Source organism: Pygoscelis adeliae, unplaced genomic scaffold (genome assembly GCF_000699105.1).
Source record: "Pygoscelis adeliae isolate BGI_AS28 unplaced genomic scaffold, ASM69910v1 Scaffold11, whole genome shotgun sequence".
NCBI classification, from domain to species: Eukaryota; Metazoa; Chordata; class Aves; order Sphenisciformes; family Spheniscidae; genus Pygoscelis; species Pygoscelis adeliae.
In genome coordinates this window covers 2,012,819-2,025,423 of record NW_008824059.1, presented here as the reverse complement: position 1 = coordinate 2,025,423, position 12,605 = coordinate 2,012,819, and the positions used below count along the sequence as shown (strand labels likewise).

The 12,605-nt window shown below is 40.9% G+C and overlaps 3 protein-coding genes across 3 annotated transcripts in view; all 3 read right to left on the bottom strand.

The window, feature by feature from the left end:
* LOC103925353 (myosin-8-like) overlaps nt 1-1,699 on the bottom strand; it is a 2,191-nt gene extending 492 nt beyond the window's left edge. The window contains exons 1-2 of the mRNA XM_009334061.1: nt 1,496-1,699; nt 1,241-1,366 (exon numbers count right to left, since the gene is read on the bottom strand). Of these exons, the coding sequence (XP_009332336.1) occupies nt 1,241-1,366; nt 1,496-1,696 (327 nt within the window). The 5' untranslated portion in view covers nt 1,697-1,699. The remainder of the gene's footprint in view (nt 1-1,240; nt 1,367-1,495) is intronic.
* Nucleotides 1,700-1,808: 109 nt separating this feature from the next.
* LOC103925370 (myosin heavy chain, skeletal muscle-like) lies at nt 1,809-4,451 on the bottom strand. Its single transcript, XM_009334078.1, has 5 exons — nt 4,443-4,451; nt 3,879-4,075; nt 3,475-3,658; nt 3,072-3,237; nt 1,809-2,417 (listed from the first exon to the last, which is right to left on the bottom strand). Exons 1-5 carry the CDS (start codon nt 4,449-4,451, stop codon nt 2,284-2,286), a joined length of 690 nt encoding a protein of 229 aa, XP_009332353.1. The 3' UTR covers nt 1,809-2,283.
* Nucleotides 4,452-4,520: 69 nt separating this feature from the next.
* Nucleotides 4,521-12,605, bottom strand: part of LOC103925369 (myosin-3-like) — a 19,487-nt gene continuing 11,402 nt past the window's right edge. The window contains exons 18-27 of the mRNA XM_009334077.1: nt 11,217-11,340; nt 10,989-11,125; nt 10,657-10,912; nt 10,235-10,477; nt 9,678-9,854; nt 9,452-9,597; nt 9,274-9,364; nt 8,511-8,900; nt 8,276-8,402; nt 4,521-4,702 (exon numbers count right to left, since the gene is read on the bottom strand). Coding sequence (XP_009332352.1) covers nt 4,521-4,702; nt 8,276-8,402; nt 8,511-8,900; nt 9,274-9,364; nt 9,452-9,597; nt 9,678-9,854; nt 10,235-10,477; nt 10,657-10,912; nt 10,989-11,125; nt 11,217-11,340 — 1,873 coding nt within the window. The remainder of the gene's footprint in view (nt 4,703-8,275; nt 8,403-8,510; nt 8,901-9,273; nt 9,365-9,451; nt 9,598-9,677; nt 9,855-10,234; nt 10,478-10,656; nt 10,913-10,988; nt 11,126-11,216; nt 11,341-12,605) is intronic.

Here is a 12,605-nt window from a genome sequence, read left to right as displayed (position 1 = left end):
CCTGCCACCGCATTTCCTGCTTCTTTTTTTTCTGTGACATGATAGTGGCAGAAATACGATAGGAAATAGTAGGAAAAAGGATGGGAAAATACCTGCCTTGCTGCACATGCAGAGCTTGGAACGACGGAAAGGGTGAATGCTCTATCCCACTGTGTGGCCATTACTGCAACCTTCATTGACACCCAGGTGCCGTGGGGTAGAGCAGGAGGCGCAGCAACGCTTGGGGGCAGGGCATGGCACAGCTGAAAGGCTTCTCTGCATAACACACGTGGAGTGTGATGGAGTCTGCATGCTGTGCCTTAGTGCATGCCCTATTATTGCCACAATAGCCTGGATGGCTAGTGTTACAAGACAGAAAATAGTTTAAAACAATCTATGCTATTTAAGACAAAACTAGAATATATTTTGCTCTCAAACATTTGATTCCTACACAAATTAAGCATTTTGGTGAAATATTGAGTGACATTACTTACAAATAATGTCAAATTCAACAAATTGCTTTGGCAGCAAAATACCTGAAGAAGTCTAAATTGAAAAATGTGAGAATAAAATAATGGCATTAGAAATTTTACATATATATAAAAATATCTATCTGTGTGTGTATAATTCATTGTAATGCTCTATTTCTGTTTTAATCACACAATACAAATGATCTAATTTTTTTTTTCATTTTCATGAGCAAGTGAGAAGTCTTCCTTCTATTTTAACTCCAAATAATGTTTTTAAGTGTTAAGATTTTGTTTTGGTCCTATGCATCAAAAATCATTAGCAGGTTGGGTCCCATGATACACCAGCCCTATTGCCTGGCTGAGCTTCACTGGCCTTGCACAGGAGGATATAGCACCAATTTTGAATGGAAATTCACAATTCTCATTTGAAAATTTCTTAAATAGGATTTTGAAAAGATAAATATTTAAATACATTAGACACTTTACTGGTTTCAATACTGCAGGATTTTTTTGTGGTTTGCATTTTCATGCAGCACTTTAGAAAGTTATTTGTTTTAGACTGACTAAATGTGGGTTTAGTTCATTATGATGACAACAGCCCCAATAACTCATCTGTCAGCAGGACAAGTTCCCCATTGCTCTAATCCTCCTCTGACACATAGCCTCTTCAACCAGGCTCACAGACTGGTTCTTTGTCCAACTTGTGACAAGAGTATTGACATTAACTCCCAGCAGCAATGCCTTTGGGAAGCCCTGAAAATTCAAAGAGAAAAACACAGTAACATCCTCACATCTGTGATTGCCTTCTTTGCTCTTTCTTCAGCATTTTTTGCTTCATTAGTAATATCTTCCATCTCAGTTTGGATTTGTGCCATATCAGTTTCAAGCTTCTTCTTTGTATTAAAAAGGCTGGTGTTCTATGAAGGAGAAAAAGAGAGGTTTCAAGTGTTTGTCTTTGGTCTCTTACACATAGAGACCATGAATTAGTATTCATTCTTACTCTGTGAGTCTCTGGACCCAAAAATATCTCTGTCTTAGCAAACTACCTGGGTATGGAGGAGCTGCACACGTTCAGTGGCATCCAGAAGCTCCTGCTCAGCCACTTTCCTCGACTGCTCTGTCTGCTCCAGGGCTGCCCGTAGCTCCTCAACTTCAGCCTGCAACAGGTTTGCTCTGCGCTCCACCATGGCCACCTGCTCCTTCAGGTCCTCCTGTGTCCCCAGAGCATCATCCAAGTGCAGCTGCATGTCCTAAATATGAAGAGCCAATTTTGTTCTAATTAATTTCTCGGATACTGTGCTTAAAAATAAATCAACCAGAAAGGTAAACCAAGACCTTGAGAACTCCCTGGAAGCTGTGCAGGTGTTTCTGTGCCTCCGCAGCCACGCGGTTGGCATGACTCAGCTGGATCTCCATTTCATTCAGGTCTCCCTCCATCTTCTTCTTCAGCCTCAAGGATTCACTTCTGTTCCTGATCTCAGCGTCCAAAACACCCTGCATTGTCTCCACAGTCCTTTGATGGTTCTTTTTTAACTGGCTGATCTCCTCATCTTTCTCAGCAATCTTTCTGTTGATTTCTGATTTAATCTGAGTCAGTTCTTGATTGACACCAAGGATTTTGACCTCTTCATGCTCAAGAGCTGCCTTTAAAAGGAGAAGGGGAAAAACAAACACAAAAGTAATATTTCAGAGCACAGAATCATTTTGATGTCACTCAGTGACTTCACACAAACTGCTAAAGTTTGTGGCAATCAACCCTGCACACAGCCACTGCCCAGCAGAGAGCACAGAAAGCCGTTCAGACTGTTCTCTACTTTTTCCAGTAATATTTAAACTAACTCACCTCTGCCTCTTCCAGAGCTAACCGCAGCTCAGATTTTTCTACTTCAGCTTGCCTTTTGGCTTTCTCAAGGTCTCTGATCATTTTGCCATTTTCAGTAGTTTGTTCAGTCAGATCAGCTATTTCCTCTGTGAGATAAGAATGACATCGGCCTGTGGTAGCCAGAGAAGCTGAACTCTATGCTTTGTGACTGTGTTCAACACCTCTTTTGTATACCTGCATATATACATATGTATACACATATGTACGTGTATACATGGTTGTATATGTGTATGTATATGTATGTACAGATAAAAACAGATAGAGCCAACTCATGCAGGATGACATAAACATGGGGGCATTGGTGTGGTTTCATTGCCCTCCTTACAGAGAGCCTGGAAGATACCTGCATGTATTTACATCTCTGGGTAGGCCATCAGGGTAACACTATAGGTCTTGTCATCATAGGTTCACAGTGTATCTGTAGAATTCACTTTCACAAGCTATACAGCCTCTTGAGGGCACCACCTTTATCTGGGAGTGGCACCTAAATGCCCTTGATCTTACATCTCTGCAGCAGATAATGGAGAGCCAGGACATTTGCTTTAATAGCTTAGTCACTTTACAAACTTGCTCGACAACTTTTGTCGAGACATTTATATTCTCCATTAAAATGGAGAGAATAGTATTGACAGAGTCCTGTAACTTAGTGTACCTCGTGCAGACATGAGCGTGCTTGTAGAGCATGCCTTGTTGTGGTAGGACTGTGAACGGCTAATGGGAAACCAGAGCCAAACACTTACGCTTGAGGGTCTTGTTTTCCCGTTTGATTGTTTCAAGCTGATCTAAGGTTTCCTCATAGGCATTTTTCACTTTGAAAAGCTCGGTGTTCAGTGAGCGTGACTCTTTAGAGAGAGCTTCCCGCTCCAGCTGGCTCTCTTCATACTTTCCCTTCCATTCTGCCCCGACCTGAAAGACATCATGTTTCATTCCCTGCTAATAGTGAAAATGTTATTTTATTTGTGGCTATTTTCTGTACTAGATAAATACCGCAGTCTCTGAAAACAGGACAAATTCCTATTGCCATGCTCTAGAGGAGCTTATAACTGTTAGACTCAACTTGATTTCAGTGTTGACTTAAGTAGGCAGTATTAGTTTGGCCTTCTAGGAAGGCTAGACTTAAAAGATACCATGCTCACTTATCACCTTATCAAGGTTCTGCTGTTTCCTGTCAAGGGCAGCTGCCAATGTGTTTGCTCTCTCTATGTCCACTGTCAGATCCTCCACCTCCCTCTGCAACTTCAACTTCATCTTCTCCAAGGAGGCACACTTTGAATTCACAGTCACCACCTGCTGCTCCGCTTCCTGGAGACGCTGAGAGAGTTTCTTCCTTAAGGAATATAAATAAAACAAGCACATGATTCAAAAAATCAGTGTATTATGTACATAATTTAATGAGTACAGTATCGGAATTCTTTTTTTACTTAAGTGTATATGCAAACCCCAATAAAATAATTTAGGAAAATAATTTAGGTCAGGCTACTGAAAGTACGTCTATGTTCTGCACAATGTACATAACATCTGGACAGTGCATCCTATCTATCATGTACTTGGCCTCCTCCAGCTCCTCCGTGCGCTGAATAGCGTCCGTCTCATATTTGGTTCTCCACTGGGCCACTTCGCTGTTGGCCTTGGACAGGGCGCGCTGCAGCTCCCCCTTGGCTTCCTGCTCCTCCTCATATTGTTCCCGGAGCAAGTCACAGTCGTGGCGAGCAGACTGCAAGGCGTGGGCCAGGGCATTCTTGGCCTAAAAATTACCCATAATATCATGTATTTATGCTAGCTGTGACCAGCAGGTGACCCCATGACCTTGCACACTAAAAATATGGTCACTGCAGCTTGGGCAGAAGACAAAGGGCCAGAGATTTATAAGTGCTCAGGCAGCTATCTTCAGCTGCAACCAACTTTTCTCAGCTCTACCGCTAGAAAAGACCAAGACTGATGCTCTCACCCTGGCATATGCTGTAGCTTTTCTTCCCTGGGGCTATTGAAGCAAAAGAAATCACATAGAACATGGCTTTAAAGTTAAAAAACATGCAAAAAAATTAACCAAAGTGAAACCACTTTTAACGTGTCAGAGACCTCCTTAGCAAAGACTTAAACACAGCGCTCACTGTACACATTCTGCCCAATAGTAATTTTATTGTGTTAGACTATAGGCAACAATACTTACAAACTTCCAAAAGTGTTTTTTAAATGAACTGAGGCCCTGATATATTCTGAAGCCTTAGCACGTGCTCAGTAGTTAGCACTACCTTGATCTCTTCCTCTAGCTGCCTTTTAAGTTCTTCTATTTGCTGTGTAACTGCCTGCTTGCTTCTGGACATTTGCAATGTTATGGTTTCTTTCTCTTCGAGTTGACGGCTTAGTTCACCTGTGACAAAAGAAGATAAGTTTCCAGTACTGTCCAGATTAAGCATCCTGAAAACATTCATATATAAATAATAATCAGTAACAGACAAGTGGAATCACAGAACATTGTTTATCTTAACAGTTGTTACCTTTATGTATATACTTTTACCATTCTTATTTTACAATTCTCATTGCATACATTTTTTTACCGTTATCATCTTTAGCCTTAGAGTAATGCAGGGCTTAGTAATGAAATTATGAGACAGATATAAGTCTCCTCCAACACTTATCTGTTCTACCTCCTTCAATGTTACTCCTATTCTGCTTTAATCATGAGTTTTACTGTTCATTCAGACTTCCACATACACATGCTTAATGCACAATTCTCTCAGCTTTCACTACTTAAGTGCATAGCACTTAGTTTCTCTACGGTTTCAAACCTTCCTTTCTCTTTCCTTTCTTGTTTGTTATCCCTTCTAAATTTCTTCTATACTGACATCCTTTTTTTAAAAGAACATTAGGGAAATTGGCAATCCTGTCTCTAGGTCTAGATGTTTCTCTTCAAGTTGTATCACTCTTTCTAGCTCATTCTGTGTTTTCTTCCCAGTCCATTTTACCATACCTTCTACTAAACACTTTAATACTCTCCACTGCTTTGCACAGGTTTAGTAATTCATTCTGCTTTCCTACCCCTGTTATCAATGTTTACTTGACCGCTCCTTTCTCTGTTCTTCCGCTCTGGAAACTTTCTCTTCTCTGCTGTTCATCTGCTGGGTTACTCTAAGTCTGTGGTCCTGCTTGGCCCACATAGGGAACTTTCCCCATTTTCCCTTTTCTTCCTTTTCTCCTAAACTCACTTCATAATACTTAGCAATATTCCTACTGATTCCAGGTAGGTTTCCCTTTTTTCCATACAGGCATGTGCAATAGATAGTGTGGTGCATTTGGGCACCCAGTGCTACAAGGAACCTGATTCATCGTTGCTGCTGCCAGAGGACCAGAGCTACCTGTGCTCCACCAGGACTGGGTGACTGGCACATGGTATTTTGTCCTGCCCATACCTGAGCGACTCCCCATCGTCTCCCAACTTACGGATTGCTAGTGCTGCCAATGCCATTTTTGCTTTACCTATCTGTTGGGCAATCTGACAGTCATCAAGGAGGCCATATAATGATCCCTTGGTGCATGATGTTTAACCTGGCTAACAGCTGGTGTAGCACAAAGGCTAATCAGTTTACCTATTTCATTCCTACTTTTTAAATGTTTGAAGCAGATTCTAAAAGTCCAGCCCACAACTGTACTTTCTTTCAGTGGCCCAAGATCTGCAGCTATCTGTCTTACATCCTCTGGTGTCATTTCTTTTAATGTAACAATACCAGTTTGATCTGCAGTACCTCTCTGTCGTGGGATGGTGGCAGTAGTCATTGTATATGCTGCTATTACCACCTCTTCTTTTTTCCATTCACATGTATTATCCCAATAAGTGTTTTCTCCTGACTCCCATTCTATTTTTCCATCACTTCCTGCAGATCAGCAGCTCTTTTTCATTTTTGCATCCCATTTTTGCATCTGCTTTTTACAAGCATCTAATTTTAGTTTCACATTTTTTATGATCAGTTGCCTTTGGAGCTCTCCCTTGCTCTGGGGTGAAGCATTGCACAGTATGTTTTAATCCTTCAAAATCCTTCTGTTGTTTTTCTTTCTTTTTCTAAATTCACCTGATTGTCTAATTCCAACTGTAACCCTTATAACATTTTTAAGCCACTAGATGATATTCCTTTTCTAAAGACAAATTTGCTTTAGAAAATTTGCTTAATTGTTTCTTTTAGAACACAATTTTCATGTTGAAGCAGTATGATTTTACTCTGTCACACTGGCTTAACTGACACAAAATGCTATAACAGCTTGCCATAATTGGTCCTGTGATACAAGAGATATCTCCTGAAGTTTAACTTCATAAGCTTTACAATAACTGGAAAACATTTACTCTACATCACCCTCTGTCCTGTGGGCTGAAGTAACACCTCTCTCCTTTCTTGGAGAGGTGCTTATAGCCCATGCTGTCATCTCTAGAATTCTTGGGTCTTCCTGTAACCCTCCAATATCATCTTTTTCAGACTTTTGCTGAGCCATTTTAGATTTTTTCCTCAAGCTTTCAATTTCATTCTAAGATTTCCCTTGAGCACTATGCACAATGAAGTTACAACAAAATGGTCAGGTTTACAGAATCATCTTGCAAACAAGATCACTTCAAAAAGATCACTCAGAGGAAAAGAAGAAAGAATTTGGTTATGGTCTGTGTGTTCCCACATGACATTCTCCATCAAAAGGTGTAGTAAATTCCCTTTTCCCTGATAAGGGATGGAGATGGGGGAGTCACAGATTACAACCAGTATCTATTTGAACACCTTTTATTAATTAAGTTGCTACAGTTATTAGCCTCGAGCTGTTATCATTAATGCCAGGCAACTTTGAACACAGCACATTCACATATTTCTTCACAGCTCACTCATACACACAAACATTCACCGATATCTCCCTAGTAGGAGCAACACCTGGAAGGCCACCCCCAGTTCTTTGCTCAGAAGCAGAGGATCATACTGACGGGCCAGTGCTTGGTCAGAAAGACCCTCAGGGGCTCCTGTTTTCATCAGGTGGTATGTATAATCCTGTAGTCTTTGCATAACGGCAGCCACCACTCTCTTGGATGTGGTCCCAGTTATACAACCCATTGTTGATGCTGGTGTTTGCCAGTGGTCTTGGGCTGATTTGACAGGTCTTGGTGTTCCGAGTTTGGCAGTTCTTGTGGATTCATCAGGACCGCTAGCCTCCAGAGATTACCAGATTTTGGGAGACTTTCACATGCTATGCCCTCTTTGGTCCGCTGTTTCCTTGTAACTATATCTCCATCCACATACAGATGTGCCTATAGAGCTCGTTCACATAAATTCATATAAATTCACATAAAAAGGGTTTTCATGGCAGGTGTAGCCCTATGGCTCAGCTGCTAGAACAGTATATGTCAGCACTCCCTGATCTGCTATTGGGTAAAATCCCTAAAATTCAGAAGGTTAGTTTAAGCCAATTCAGTGGCATTTTAATTTGAGATGTCTGACCTTGCAGTCAACCAGACCATTGAAGGAGCATTCACACTCGTCACTCACACTGTTCCAAGAAGTCTGCGTGGGAGCAGTAACAAGCTTCATAAGGGAGCACACACACAGATACTGTACGCACAGTGAACATGTGCACTCTTGGAGGAGAAAGTGCAGTTCTAACAGGTTGCTCAAATCATTTGGGACTGTCCCAAATTCCCAGTCCCCCTGCATGGAACCAGCGAGCTACGTCACATCATTCTGGGAATCATTTACCTAAGCAAATAATCCTTGAAATTGGCATATGAACTTTAAAGTGTCACTTATGAACTAATTTCCTTTGATTTATTTCTAATGTTGTCTGCGCCTGTACCAATGAGTCTGGAAGTAGAATATGCACTTTGGGAACAATTAGGTCTCACTCATGGTACACGTTAGAGGGTCTCTCTGCTACTGAAGAGAAAAAATATCCCCTTAGCAGATCTTTGTGCCTTCCTTACCGGACACTGTCTGGAGCTGGGCTTTTTGTATCACCATCTCATTCATATTTCTCTGGTTTTCCTCAAATTTGGCTTTCATATCTCTCATCTGGTCTTCCAGAGTGCGGCACATTTTTTCCAGATTAGCCTGAAAGAGAGTAAGAAAGTGGAATCTGTGTATGCGTGTTTGTATTGCATTAAATTCCCACCAGACAGAAATATTGCCAGTTCAAGTATTTCACTTATAAAGGAACACCTTGGACTTAGTAATGGTCTCTGTACTACTGGCCAAGTCGTCAATCTCCATCTTCAGCTCACTCTTCTCCTTCTCCAGCTTCTGCTTCACTCGTTGCAGGTTGTCGATCTGCTCCCCAAGCTCAGCTGTGCTGTCCGCGTGCTTCTTCCGCAGGGCGGCAGCCGTGGCTTCGTGCTGCAGCGTGGCCTCTTCGAGGTCGCGACGCATCTTCTGAAATTCTGCCTCACGCTTCTTGTTAAGTTCGGTTTGAGCAGTGGTGGCTCCTCCAGCCTCTTCAAGCCTTTCCCTGATTTCCTCAAGTTCATTAGCCAGCTCACCACAATGCTTCTCTGCTTTTGCACGCATTGCTTTCTCACTCATGGTCTCCTCTTCCAGCTCTGTAAGATGGGCCTATATAATGAGGAAATAGCACATCAGGAATTAATAAGGGAACAGATAATTCAATGCTTAGGTTAACACATAATTGCCATAGTAGAATACCAAGACCATTGTTTTGGAGACTATAAGCAAAACAAAGTCCCTTTGAATTTTACTGTTTTGCCATTGTAGGCAAAAGCTTACCAACAGGAAAAGACTTATGGATCAACTCATACTAACTTTGTATCATAACCTTCTGTTGTGTGGAGAAAATTATTACAACTTACCAAGGTAATTCCTGTGACTCGGTCAGAGATTTTATCAGTGACTAACTGTGGACAAGCATTATTCATGCTACTTAAATAGGCAAACAGTAATGATGAAGTAGTTACATAAAGTCTCTTGCCTGCAATTCTCTGATCGTCTTCTGCAATTGAATAACTGAATTCTGCTGTTCCTCGACTTTATTTTGCATCTGGTGAAATTCAAAGTCTTTCCTGTGAAGGAAAAGTTCTTTTAATAAAAAGAAAATATGTCCAGTTAAAATCAAATACTAAATTTGCCACTATTTTTTTTTCTCATACTTCCTTAATTTTTCATCTAAATGTTGTTTATCATTCTCCAGATCCACTATGGTTTCCTGGGCAAGTTTCAAGTCTCCCTCAAGCTTTCTCTTTGCTCGTTCAAGATCCATACAAACTTTTCTTTCCTGTTTTAAAGATCCTTCAACCTGTAGCATAAACATATATAAAGATGACTGACGGAGCAACTGAAGAATCTGCCCCTTCTCCTTCTGTTGAACATGCTCACATTGTTCACTTGTTGCTCCAGCTTGATCCTGGCTTTGGTGAGGGTATTAACTTTGTCCTCCTCAATTTGCAGGTCATCCAGTGCCTGCTGGTGGGCTTCCTGCAGGGCCTTCTTCTCCTTGACTAACTTCACAATAGTCTCATCCAAACCTGTCATTTCTTCAGTTAGATTTTTAACCTATTGTAAGGCAAAATACTTGAAGGTCACTAATAATTTTGGTTTTTATATAGGCTACCGATCACGCAAAGGCAATAAACTCATTGCTAGACTACCAAAAAGACTTAATTAGTTGCATTATATGGTCAAACTATACAATCTCTCTGCTTATATATCAACCCTTCTGAAGTCACAAAGCAAATCTGAACTTTCATTTTAATGCATTTTTGCATGCTTATGGGTTGGTTTTCCTGCACAATAGAGGTGACCAAATTTAATACCAGGCCCGTAGATTTCCTTATACAACATTGTGTTATTGTTCAAGTTGACTGCACCTTTACATCTTATGTATAGACAGAGCAACTATTATTAAACATGCAAATGGCAGAAATAAAAAGTACCCTGTTTTCTGTGGCGTGCTTTTCCTTTTCAGCCTTGGCCAATGTTAACTCAAGGTCATCAATATCTTTCTTTAGCTCAGAGCATTCATCCTCCAGTTTCCTCTTTCTGGCTGCCAGATCAGCCTTTATCTCCTCTTCATCCTCCAGTTTTTCCATTACCTCCTTTATTCTTGCTTCCAGCTGGAATTTTGTTTTGATCAGCTGGTCACATCTTTCTTCAGCATCAGCCAAATTTTCATTTTCCTTTTTATAGAAAACAGAAATGCGTTTCATTGTCACACATTGGAACTGACACTTGCAGAAATCACCTGCTCATTATGCAATTGGAACATGAAATAACAGAATTTCCATTCAGCCCTTTCCTGAACACTCAGACAAAACTGATGTAATCTGAGGAGCCAAAAATGTTTTAAATTACATACAGCCTGTACTTGCAGCTGCAGGTCCTTCTTCTCTTGCACCAGAGTCACCATTTTTTCTTCCAGTTCTTTCCTCTTGGTTTCTGATTTAGCCAGTTCTTCTTTTGTTCTCTCAAACTCTCCCTTCATCATGGCCATTTCTTTCTCAGTTTCCACACTTTTTAACAGGGGTTTTATCTTGAAGTACAACTTCATCCAGGGCCAGTGCTTGACATTCATGAATGCACGGATGTTGTACTGGATGCAGAAGATGGACTCCCTGAAATCAAAGCGATCCATCAGTACTGTGAAAAAAGCACTTCTTTGAGAAACCAGACCTTGCAGAAGACACACACCTTCGGTCTAACATTCTTTTCAATTCAAGTCTCCTGAGGTATCCCCTGCATAAAGCCTGTGTCTGTGTGATCAGTTGTCCTAAGCAATCATCTCGCATCTCTTCCAGGACACCTAGCAAACCTGCCTTGAAGAACACCTGCAATCAAAGATCAGAAATCAGTCATTGCTGGTCTTATATTTTAATGCAATGAATGATTTCTCATTGTGTGGAAAAATTAAATGTTTACCTTAGTGTGTCCAAATTTGTACTGAGTATGATCTATCTCAATGGAAGACAGCAACTTTTCACAGGCCTTCTTGCTATCAATAAACTGTCCTTCTGGAATGACACCAGCATTCAGAAGGCGGTATCTGACAAAATAAAGGAAAAAAGCCTAACTGTCAGTATCATTTTAGTGCACAGGATGCTACAAGAACAGCTGTCACTTTGAAGATACAGAGGAGGTCTGAGTCTGACTCACACCTCAAGCCTTAAATAGCAAACCAGTAAGAAGCAGGTCAGTTCAGTAGGTTCCCAGCATGTGTTACAGCCCTCACTGAGACTGAGAGCATGAACGGTCTGTTCTCTGGACCCAAGAGACTCTGCTCATCTGTGTCACAGTCATTTACACTAATCTAGGGGGCCAGCTCACTGGGTTAGCTGTAAATTAAAAAAATTAATGGATTTTAAGAATAGGGAGACTGCTGCAATTATCTAATCTGACCTCCTGTATAACACAGGCACACAGTCCTCCCAGTGCCTTGTTCATCCAGCCCCCATCTTCTGATTAATCTAGTGCATATTTAAAAAAAAAAAAAATTTCAATCATATTTGAAGCCTTCAAACCTTGAGAGTGTCCCAGGTAAGCTATTCACCCTCACTGTAGGAAAGGTATACTTCACTTCTACTTTGACAACATCCTTTTTCAGGTCCCACCCTTGGACTCTTGCTTTGAGTCTGTCTTTTAGATGACAGGTTCCTGCATATTCAGAAATCTTTACACCTGTAGGTTCTCTACACCACAAACAAATCATCTTTAAACATACAGTTTCATGAGTTAAATAGTTTGATTTAAATCTCTCACTGCACTCGAGTTCACATTTACCCTGTAGCTCTTTTCTGAACCATATCCAGCTTCTCGCATTCCTCCTGAAGTATGTAAACCAGAATCAGACACAGTATCTAGCAATGGACTTCCTAATCCTACATTGAGAGATTATCCCACCCCCTGTTCTTTTCAGCATGCCTCTGTTTACCCATACACAAATCTGCCCACCCACATCACTGCCTTGGGAACTCTTCTTCGGTTAGTGCCCAAAATGCCACTTCTACCCTTTACAACATCCCTGCTCTCCAGGATACCCTTTTCAGTGCTGTATGCATGGCGTACTTTCTTTGTCCTTAGAGATCTGACCCTACATTTGCCTTTGCTCAAATACAACAAGCAGATGACCCCATCTGGGTTGCCCTAAATTTAGCAAACCTTTATAAATGTCTTATTTGCATGGCAGTTCCTGAGTTAAAATTGTTTTGTTGTTTGTTTTTTTACTCTATAAATTAATGTAGCTAAGGTACTATAGAAATGTTAGCATGTAGAAATGTTAGCCCTGTACAAAATGAAAGTGTCATGTGGAAC